Genomic DNA, 12,200 nt, shown 5'->3' with positions numbered 1-12,200 from the left:
TATTCCCTCAAAGTTTCAAAGTGCACTGTCGTGCACTAAGTTTCAGCTTATTATGCTTAGCCAAGGACCGGTGGTCATGCCATCTCTAAAAGACTAATTACTGAATCTTTAAAGTGGTGTGAACGAAATTGCTATTTCAAAATTTTGAATGAATGTCTTGGGGTTAAAGGGGAGGTGAGCAGCTAAGAAGGGCTGGAGAGGCAGGCTGGCAGCCATCAATCACTTTTTTAATTTTAAAAGGGGCACTAGAACTTTCAAAATTCAATTAAATAACCCTTCTCTGAAGTTTTTAAAACTGGTTCTTCCATACAAAGAGGTCAGGCAAAAAATAATAAATAAATAAATAATTCATTGAAGCCATATTTCTCACTATCCAGACATGAGAGCCATCCTCATTATCTGCCATTGGTGACAATTCACACAAATGTCGGAGGATGACAAAAATATCAAAATCTACAAAGGTGATCTTGTTGTTTGTTTTAATTTTTTTAATGGAAATACCAGCAAAAAAAGAAAAAAATTTAACAAAAATACCAACAAGAAGACCTTTTTTAAAGTCAATATGAAGCATAAAAAGACAAAAAGCAGCCAACACGTATATAGCCTAGGGTCATACCTTGAACCACTAGGAATGAGGGAGGCAATTACAATAACAGTGAATATCATATTTCGAAATAGCATTGACTGGGGAATCAAAAGGCAGATTTTTTTCCAATGTGACTTACTTTTTACCGCAATACTGCAAAATTGGGATGATCCTACAGACACAAATTACATCTCTCGAGCAACTCAGCCTATTAAAACAAGCCATTTCTTATAGATAATTAAATAAAAAAAACAAGTTTTTTTAACTGAAAGTAAGGAACGACGTTAAAACTTAAAACGAACAGAAATGATTCCGTATATGAACGGGGCTGTCCCCTCCTCAACGCCTCGCTCTTTACGCTAAAGTTTTTTTTATTGTTTAAAAAAATAGATTTGTGAGAAAGTCAAACTTTAGCGTAAAGAGTGAGGCGTTGTGGAGGGGACCGCCCCGTTCATATACGGAATACTTTCTGTTCGCTTTAAGTTTTAACGTCGTTCCTTACTTTCAGTTAAAAAAACTTGTTTTTTTTATTTAATTTTTGAACGTTTTTGAATTAATGCAGGTTTTGATTTTGGCTCACCGTACATGAATAATTAAAACAAAATTTGCATATTATATTTGGTTAAATGGCTTTCTCAAAACTTGTTTAATTTTATTTACGAACGTTTTTATTAGTAATAAATATATGTAACTTAGAATTAACTTACGTAACGAACTTCTATATTCATAAATTTTTAACACGTATGTTAGGGGGTTCGCCCCCTAGTCAATACCCTGCTATTTAAACTATAGTTCGAATTTTTTTTTCCAGTTCTTTAAAAATTATCTCTTAATCACAATCAGTTGATCAGTTGAAAAACTTGTTGTTTTTTTTTTAATTCCTGATCTTTTTCTTTAATAATGCTGGGAAATCCGGCGCCCCCTTCATAGCAATGTCCCTTCCCCCATGTAAACTTCCTTCATGGAAAGATCCTTCCATATTGCCCCCGCCCCGCGCCTTCCCCCCCCGACCACAAACAAACACCTCTGAAAAAGTCTGTATACTTCACAATAACCAATACTAGGCAATATGTTAAAATTGAGTAAAGTTCATAAATTTCAGCCCTCCCCTTGGGGACTTTGGGGGATCAAGTCATCCTAAAAGACATTTTTATCATGTTTTCGACCATGCTGAACAAAATGGTTATCTCAGAGTTTTGATCGGGTGACTTTGGAAAAAACATGAGCGTGGGAGGGGGCCTAGTTGCCCTCCATTTTTTTTGGTCCCTTAAAAAGGGCACTAGAACTTTTAATTTCCGTTCCAATGAGCCCTCCCACGATATTCTAGGACCACTGGGTCGAAACAATCACCCCTGGGAAAAAAAAAACAAACACACAAACACATAAACACGCACCCGTGATCTTTCTTCTGACAAAAAATGGAAAATTCCATATTTTTGTAGATAGGACCTTGAAACCTCTACAGCTGAGTTGTATGATACGCTGAATATGATGGTGGGATTTTCATTAAGGTTCTATAACTTTTAGGGGTCTTTCCCCCTTTTTTCGAAAATCAGCCAAATTTTCTCAGGCACGTAACTTTTGTTGGGTAAAATTAAACTTAATGAAACTTATATATTTGAAATCAGAATTAAAATCTGTTTCTTTTGATGTATCTATTGGTATCAAAATCCCGTTTTTTAGAGTTTCGGTTACCATTGAGCCGGGTCGCTCCTTACTTACAGTTCGTTACCACGAACTGTTTGATCCGGTTTCTTCTTGAATGTGGTATGCCTGTTTGGCAGAAATGGCAGAGAAAAATAATAAAACTACTCTATGTTTATTTACCAAAGAATGCCAAGAATGATGTGAAAGTTGCCAAAAATGCTGTTTTGAATTTGAGCCATGTTCAATTTTCTAATAATGCTCCTTCTGCTGCCATTTTTTTATGACTATGGTCCAAAAATACAAGAAAGATGTGTTATACAAAAGAGAGCTGTGGACCATGTTTATTACCCTGGCTTTTAGTTTACAACTTGATAAAAAAAAGTCAAGTAAACTCATTTTTCAATTAAATAGCAGTTTTTCAGAATTTTATAGACATAGGGAATATTTAAAAAAAAAGGGGGGGGGCATAAACAAGCCCTTTCCTTCTATTCTACAATCATTTCTATTCACTAATATATATATATATATATATATATATATATATATATATATATATATATATATATATATATATATATATATATATATATATATATATATATATATATATATATATATATATATATATATATATATATATATATATATATATATATATATATATATATATATATATATATATATATATAACCCCTGGGGAGGGGGAGAAGGAGACACCTTAGAATTCCCCATTAAAAAAATTTGTTTTCTTGTCATATAAGGTGAGATTGTAAACTTCCAGCTAACAGTTTTCAGAAAAGGTAGTTTCAATGGTTTTTTTTTTTACTTCAATTGAGCATAAACTTTTATCAAAATAAAACCTTTCCCCCATCATCCCCTTAAAGTTTCATCTCAACTCCCTTAGCCTTTTCAGAAACATGGATCAAACACTTTTCTAACAAAGCCTGTATATAAGCAACAGACAACTTGCACAATTCAGAGTCCTTGTCCCAGGGGCTGTGAAGGGTCATATCATCCCTGGGGGCACAGCTATTGTACCTCGTTACCACAGTTCATATAATTATCCAGTAAGCTTATCGCAGATCATTTCTGGTCTTCGTTCTCGGTGCGAACAAAAAGCTCCTCCCACTTATTTCTGCATTAGCGGGTTAGTATGAGAAATGGTTACAACGTGCATTGTTCGTAATTGCAAAAGCAGGAAAAAACTTGGTGAGCCTGCCAAGTGGTTTGCAAGTGTCCCATCTCACAGGTATGAATTAATTTATATACAAATTATGACTTAATCTATTATTTACATACAGTGGACTCAAATGATTGGCCTATGTAGGATTTTGTAAAAAAGGAGGCTGGGGGTTGATGAAATTTCTGAAAACAAGGATTTTTTTTTTCTTCTAATAACTGGTGGAGTAGGTGTGATGGTTTCAGGGGCAGATCCAGGATTTTTTTAGGGGAGGGGGGCGCAAAGTAGGTTGATCCGACAAACTTACGTTAGGAGCAAGTTTAATTAATGCAAACTTGCGTTAATTAGGTAAATTACACTACTTTAGACTACTTTACGGGGGTAACCCTCGCCCCCCCTCTGGATCCGCAACTGGATAGTTCATCATTTTTTTTCACGTCGTGATATTTATTTTCTCAGATTGTAGTTCCTGTGATATTTGAATAGTCTAGTTATCTGTTTTGGCTGAGAGCCTAAATATGACTAGTTTCGTTTTCAATCAAAGTTTTCATATGAAATGGGCAGACCTTTCCTGAACTTTAAACAATAAACACCTCTGTTTGAAAATCTTTGCACTTTCTGAATTTAGATAGCGATAAGGGTTCCTGATTGATTACCGCCATACCAATTATTCTCCTTTCCTTTTTTATTCTTTAATAGTAATTTTTGGTTGTTTTGAGTTTGAATTATTGTAGGCTTTTATTTCTACTGGTCTTAAGTTTAATATAGCCCTTTACTTTTCTTTGAAAAAACTTTCTTTTTCGTAAAGTATATAATATATATATATATATATATATATATATATATATATATATATATATATATATATATATATATATATATATATATATATATATATATATATATATATATATATATATATATATATATATATATATATATATATATATTAATATATATATATATATATATATATTATATATATATATAATATAATATATATATATATATATATATATATATATATATATATATATATATATATATATATATATATATATATATATATATATATATATATATATATATATATATATATATATACATATATATATATATATACATATATATACATATATATATATATATATATATATATATATATATATATATATATATATATATATATATATATATATATATATATATATATATATATATATATTTATATTTATATCGGCGCGTACAAACAGCTCCTCTCATTTGATCTGCCATCAGCGGTCCAATTACCCTGGAACACGTATTTTGGCAGAAACTTTCTCAAAATGCCTTTGAAACCAACTTGAGACTTCGAAACCTATTTTTAATTCCTAAAAACATCTAATAATAACATTACACTACTAACTACGGATTTTCATGTATGTATTCGAATAAATTAATTTAAAATTAGTTATTTCAAAATTAGTGTTTCAACATTGAAGCCAAGTTTCGCGTCCAAGAGAAATCTGACTTGTCTACCCGTGAAAAGATCTGATACCGCCTATGTTTATATCTGCAAAAACGTTCTCCGGAGCACTCGCACCCCAGTCCTGGTTTTTATAATGGGTGAGATAGGGAATGATCATACTGGATAATTATATGAACTGTGCTCGTTACTAATCTTAACAAAATGGATATCTCAAAATTTTTATTGTATGTCTTTAGAGGTAAAAAGTAGAGCATCAAAAAACAGCTGGTTACCCTTGGGTCCTACACTATTTAATATCTTCATCAATGATGCTCTCTCCATTATCAGCAGTAAGTTAACCCTTTATGCAGATGACCTGAAGCTTCTTGGACCAGCTTTGTCCTGTGAAGATCATTCACTGCTACAAAACAATCTTCAACTACTGGGTCAAGGGGCTGAGACCTGGCTTTTTGAAATCAATGTTGCCAAGTGCCATATCATTCATTCTGGTAAACTGAATCATTGCTACTCTTATTTTTTCTTAGGCCACCCATTCTTCTCTGTAAATAATATGTAAAATCTTGGTGTCACTATTGATAATGAACTAAAATTCAGCACTCATGCTAAGAGGTCTGCTGCTGGGACTAGTTTGACCTTGGGACTGATTAAGCGTAGGGCCTACTATTTCCTCTCACTTCCCTACGGTCATCAGTCTTATTTATAAGGGACTTGTGCGTCCTAAGCTTGAAGTTGGAATGTCTCTTGCCTCTCCACATTTTATATAAAAATTCTTGAAGATGTGCAGAGATGTGCCACTAAAGTGATATCTGGCATGCAAGAGCTTTCCTACTGTTGGTACCAATTCTAGAACTAGAGGTCATCACCTGAAACTTGTCAAGCAGTCTACAATTTCTAGAGTCTGTACTCAATTCTTCTCAACACTTATTGTCAATAATTGGAACAAATTATCTAATGAAACAGTTACTGCTGAATCCGTTGATGTTTGTAAATGCTGAATGGTCCTGCTGACTTGACTGCTGACTGGTCCTCCAGAGAGTGTAAACTCAATTGGGATGCTACTGAAGATGCAACAGCACCTGGTCACCAGTGAACCTGCATACAACTAGTCATCATTCTGGAGCTCTACAAGGGGAAATCCTTAGATTGCTCCTAGCTACAATTTAAGGTAATTTAAAGTAATTAGATTCTTAAACAGAGGGAAATTGATGAATAATTTAAATAAACCTATACATATAGAAAAAGGCTGCAAAAAAGCAACTGTGGCACGTGGAATAAGGATCTTATAATATTAGGCATATGGAATATTAATAAAAACATGTCTGATAGATTGACATATGGTTGGTGACAGCCCTGGCAGTGGCAATTACAATACCCCTGGCTAAACACAAAATTTGCTTCTTTTTTTTCAAACTAGCTTACTTAAAATTATGAACCAACAGTTGACAAGAAATAAGTACTAAAAAAAAATGGTAACACTGTAGGCTACCTTCTAAAGGAAACCTAACAATAACAAGAAGAGAACCATTTGATTTTCCAAGTCAATCCTCTTTCCAAATATAATAGTTGCTACCCTGAAAAAAGTGTACCCCCTATTCCTAATTGGTGCCTAATATAGCCATAGACTATATACAAAATTGGGTAAAGCTGGAAATGTTTCCATTACTGGCCTACAAAAAAAGTAAAGATACCACTCAATGCCTTTTGTCATTGTCTTTCTGAATATAAGTTGTTTTACTCATAAATTAAATTATAAGCCCTTTATGGGTCCTCAGAGGTGATACCTTTTCCTTGTATTTTTGCTATAGAAAAGGGTTAAAATACTGGTTAAAAACCTGCTCCAATTGAATAAAAAATTTATAAATGTTATAAAAATTGCTGTGTTTACTTTAAGCTGTTACCATTACTCTTGTTTAAACCAGTTTACCCATAAATTGAATTAATTGTGATGAAAACAAGGACCAGAAAACACATGGGAAATATATAATTTAGGCTATATATTTGCACATCAGGGGGTGGGGGTAAAGTAAAGTGGAGCTGTAGTCAACATGTGCTAACTACAACTATTCTGCATATAATGAAGTAAGAATTATTGTTTTAACCCTTTTATATAGCCAAAAATAAGAGAAAAGGGTATCATCTTTGAGGGTCTATAAGGGCTTCAAATTGAATTTCAAAGTAAAACAACTATTATAGGCTATTTGGAAAGAGCATAAAAAGGCATCAAGAGGTATATTCACCTTTTTCATATATCAGTAATGGAAACACCTCTACCTTTACCCAAAACTAAAAGAAATGGCTATAAAAATGGAATTATTAATTTATAATATGCAGTATGTTTCTATTAATTAGATTTTCATGTTTCTTCCAATCATTATCAACATTAAATTGTTATTATTTTATACATTTATTTAACTGATCTCAATGCTTTTGTAACAACAGGACACTGTTGGCTAGGCATTGTCACAGTATAAAACTAAGAGTGGAAAGGAAATAATAAATGAAAAATAGAATCAAATAGGTGACAAAATGAGGATTTTGTCAGCCAGTGGCAAAATATGAAGACAAAAAACAAGCAAATATTTTGACAAGGACCTCTGCCAGTGCTCAAGATTGTCCTCAGTGCTAAAAAAAAATCTAACTTTTCAAAGTGTACTTGACAAAAATAGAACAGATACTGAGTAAAAACTAGCTAGGAATAAATGAAAGAGGATTTACCAAAATAATTGAGCAAGAATTGTTTGCCTTGCAATAGTTTTAGCCTGTCTGCAATTTCGGTTTTCATTAGATATACAGATAGATTCTCTTAAATTAGACTGGGTGAAAATATTGATCAAGTCTTTTATTTTTAAATTGTCATTAATTGGGCTTAATGAAATATCTCTGGGTCTCTATTTATAGCCAAATTTCTGTTTATATATATTTTTCTGTATCTCAATTGCCTCTTTAAAAAATTGCAGAAGGCCATTTACAGTAGATATTAAAGTGGCCTCTTCAAAAAGAACCAAATGTGTAGGATTTTCAAAGATATGCAGCGCCAAGGCAGAATCAAAGTTATCATTTTTATTTTTGAATTTCAGAGACTTATCTATTAAATTTTGTGTTCATGCAAACATTCACCAAGTTCTTGATGGGTCCTACCAATGTATAATTTTCCACATGAACACAGGACTCTGTAGACACCACTACCCAGTACAGGGTTAGTTTTATCTTTTCCTGTATTGAAAAAATGTTCAACTTTTTGTTCAGTTTTGAAAGAAACAGAGAGATTATGTTTTTTTTTAAAAGTTATCAAAGTTTTGAGATGTATGGTAAAGTGGTGAAAGTTTTGTTCTCAATTGCTGGAATAACTGAATAAAGGGGAACGAGCTCCCTATTTTCTTGTTTTATCTTTTTTAATTGTCTATCTATGATATTTTCAATAAGGTTTATTGGGTAGCCATTGCAGAATAGAATATCATTGACATAATTTAATTCTTTCCTCTCTTAGTTTCATATGCCATGTATAGCCAGTGTGGTTTTAGAATGCATTTATTGTCATAGTAGGGTTGGAAAGAGTGGTGATTGGGAAGCCAAATAGCCTAGTACTGTTATTTTGTCATTATTAGGGATTTAAAAAAAGTTCTATATGAAAGTTAAACTTTCTGAAAAAAGAAGAAAGAAAGAAAAGCTTCTTCTGAAAGAAGAAGTTTTTCAAAGACAAGAAAGAACCATTTGAAAACTTAAGACAAAACAAAATAAAATCCTATAACAAATATAATTTCTTAAACCACATTGGCCTGATATAACATAAAGAAAGAAAAACGAGCAAAAATGGGGTTTTTAAAGGCCAAATGAAAGTACTGAAAAAACACAACAAAGCAAATATTTTGAGGAGACAAATGCCTCTCTTCTTCAGCATGGAATGAAAAAATATTATCAATGTGAGTGCCAAAAAAAAACCAACATATAAAATGCAAAAAGTTAATGTGAAATTAAAAGACAAAGAAATATCAATAAAGCAAAAAAAAATTGTAAGAATTGAAACCAAATACCTAACAACAATAAAATTTAGTCATTCACCAATATCTGTGATTTGCAAAGAAATTCAAAAATTGAACCGCCATCAACAGATACTAGTGAATAACTGAGAAATAAAAGAAAAACATTCATTCACTCAAACCAAAACAGCATTGAATGAGTTGGAAAGCTATGTCATCTGACTCCTGATTTTAAAAATTGCATTCAGCAGACACTCTTTGAAACTTAAGGGGTTGTTGACGTTTCTGATTCAGTGATTGGGAAAGTGTTATAAGATTTATATCTGGGACTATTAAAGTATTGGCTTCTCTTTTGAGAAAACCAAAATATGCTTAAAATAACAAATAAGCTTAAAACCAAAATTCACAATATCTAAGAATAAATGAACCAAAAACAAACATAAATTAAACTAAACAGAAGTTGGGCTACTACTAGACCCTGGCACCAAGCTGGTGCATTGACTGAATGCCACCAACAAGAGGCGTTGTTGAACAATGCCAAAGTGTAACACAACCACTGCTGCACTGCACGTGCGCCACCGCCATTTGGTTGGTTGACTTTGAATTAATTTTGCAGCAATTCTTTATTGCATCAACCTCAAAGTTGGAGCTTTTTTTTTCTTGTGTGGTTAAGTGTTTTGATTTTTCCTGATTAGAAATCAAGCAGGGCTTGCACTATCCCCAAATTTGGGAATTTCCTTGAAAATCTATGTGTCACCCTGAAAAAAAAATTTTGTTCCCCAAATCCCCAAAAATCACCCAATCACAGTGCCACCCTAGCGATTCATCACTAGTGACTATCCCTGCCAAATATTACTTTGTATACCATAATTCTTCACTACTCTCTTTTTTGTTAATTTTTGTCTCTTGTGTTACTTTGTATATAAACCAGACAGATACAATTGCAATATAGATAGGTCTTCATATGTTGACAAAAGTATTGTCTTTATGAAATTAAAAAAAAACAAAAAAAAAACAGTTTTTTTTAACTGTAAATAAGGAGCAACATTAAAACTTAAAACAGACAGCAATCATTCCATATATGAAAGGGACTGTCCCCTCCTCAATGCCTTGCTCTTTATGCTAAAGTTTATTTATTGTTTTAAAAAGTAGTGGTGACAAAGAGTCAAACTTTAGCATAAGTGAGGTGTTAAGGAGGGGACAGCCCCTTTCATATATGAAATAATTGCAGTTAATTTTAATTTTTAATGTTGCTCCTTACTTTCAGTTAAAAAAAACTTGTTTTTATTTAATTTCTGAAAATTTTTCAACTAATGCAGGTTCAATTTTGGCTCACCCTAAATGAAAAATTATAACACAATTTGCATATTAGTTTTGGCAAATTTATTCCAGATATGAAGGGTTGCCCCTCCTCAATACCTTGCTCTTTATGCTAAAGCTGTTAGCACTTTAAAAAGGCTTTCTATTCTAATTAAACAGCCCCTGTGTTTCAATTTTAGTAAACAGTCAAACTTTAGCGTAAAGAATAAGGTACTGAGGAGGAGGGCAACCCTTCATGTGTGGCATAATTTCTGTTCGTTTTTCAAAAAATGCCGCTAAATCTGGCTCACCCTCTATGAAATTACCCCTCCCTTTCATGGAACTCCTCCATGGAAATTTCATCCAACATAAAATGCACCCCCCCATCAAATTCCCTTCAGACAGTTCCTTCCTTGCTGAGAATCCCCCCTCTCTGTAAAACTACTTGTGGACAATTCACCCTGAAAAATTCTCCTTATCATTTTTTCATTGGAATCAGACTTTAATCTATAATTGGTTTCTTGGTCACTCTAGAAATGCCCCCTTCCATGGATATTATTTCCTAGAAAACAAAACATTAAGAAAACAGCCCCCAGATAATCCCCCTGGAACATATCCATATAAAAAATTTGGCAAAGAAAATGTATGACAACTAAAAAGAATTTTGTATAGTAATTCTGTCAAAACCCCCCAGTGTTACATTCCCCCTAGAATATTCACTCATCAGAAATTTCCCTCCCAAAGGAAGATTCTCCCCTTAGAAATCCACCCCAAACACACCCCCCCCCCAAAAAATGGCTGTATACTTCCCAATAAAAAATACTATACATAAACAATAGGCAAAGTGCACAACTTGCAGCCCTTTCCCTGGGAGCTGTGGTAGGTCATTATACACCTAAAGACATAGTTATTAGATTTGTTGACTATGCTGAACAAAATGAATATATCAATATTTGGTAAAATTCTACTTTAGCTGAAATTCATTTCTGATAGAAATGACTATTATATTTGTAATCAGCATAAAAAAAGGCATCAAATGCTGTATTCACTTTATTCCTAACTCAATAGGCTAATATGATTTGGTATATATTTACCAAAGTATGTCCCAGGAAGGTATTTTGAAGTACCTACCTTCACTCCTTCTCTCTCTAAAGGGTCCTGACCTTTGATAACCTTTAAAAATCTGTGTGTTATAAAATCGAAACCTTGTAAAATAGATCTTCTGCTTAAAAGAAGTACAAAAAAACTGTTTTCAGCTTCACAGCTTTGCTCAATCCTGATTAATAAGGTTATAAAGATATGCAAATACATTTCCTAAATTTTGAAAAAAATTGATATGGCTTAAGATTCTACTCAAATAACAGGAATTGAATTTTCAGAACCAAAGCCAGAGAAAAAGAAACTGATTACTGAAAATTAAGGGAAAATGTTGTTTTGTCAAAATTTCAATAGACATATACCTGTCATGTAGGCAAATTTCAGGTCCTCTAGAGGGAGAATGAGTAGATTTGGGTACTTTAAAATACCTTCCTGGGACATACTTAAACCTGTAGACCCATCCCTGAAAGTTTCATTTTCCTAACCTAACCCCTTTCCAAGATAGCCAAAAGTAGAATTTTACTTTTAATTTTACCCTCTATTTTGCTATCATAAGGGAAAGCTGTCATATTATTCAAGATCACATGCCTATTTACTGGCTCAAAGTCTGTATCTTCCATAGAAAATAACGCAAGTCAAGGGTTTGAAAATCTTGGCGTTTTATCAACAACTCTGCAGATAGTCTGTCGACTTCAGAATTCACCTCTGTCGAAACGACAAGAAATTAGGCCGTGTCTTCGCAATGGCTTTTCAGGTAACCCGAGTTTTTTAAAGTCACCCGAGTTTTTTTTTTTACTTTTTCAGGCAGCCCAAGTCTACATTGGTACTTTTAAAGGCTAAAGAAGGCAAATCAAATGCATTTGAAGAGGCTTTTCTGAAGTTTATTTTTGATCAGCAGAAAGCTGTTTTTTTTCGGCCGACTTCGCCTGAAAAAGCCATCATGGC

General features: G+C 32.9%; 1 protein-coding gene across 2 annotated transcripts in view; it reads right to left on the bottom strand.

Annotated features, from left to right (window-relative positions):
• Positions 1-11,940, bottom strand: part of LOC148941261 (uncharacterized) — a 67,508-nt gene extending 55,568 nt beyond the window's left edge. Inside the window, exon 1 of one of the 2 annotated variants that reach the window (XM_089104095.1) lies at positions 11,844-11,940. In XM_089104095.1, coding sequence (XP_088960221.1) covers positions 11,844-11,875 — 32 coding nt within the window. In that variant the 5' untranslated portion in view covers positions 11,876-11,940. Of the gene's footprint in view, positions 1-11,790 lie in introns of both variants that reach the window. The other variant, XM_089104096.1, reaches the window with a different exon arrangement.
• Between the last annotated feature and the right edge of the window lie 260 nt (positions 11,941-12,200).

This window comes from Artemia sp. Qi Xiang Cuo, chromosome 18 (genome assembly GCF_049724085.1).
Source record: "Artemia sp. Qi Xiang Cuo chromosome 18, ASM4972408v1, whole genome shotgun sequence".
NCBI classification, from domain to species: domain Eukaryota; kingdom Metazoa; phylum Arthropoda; class Branchiopoda; order Anostraca; family Artemiidae; genus Artemia; species Artemia sp. Qi Xiang Cuo.
Note: the sequence above shows the minus strand (reverse complement) of the source record. Positions and strands in the feature narration are given on the sequence as shown.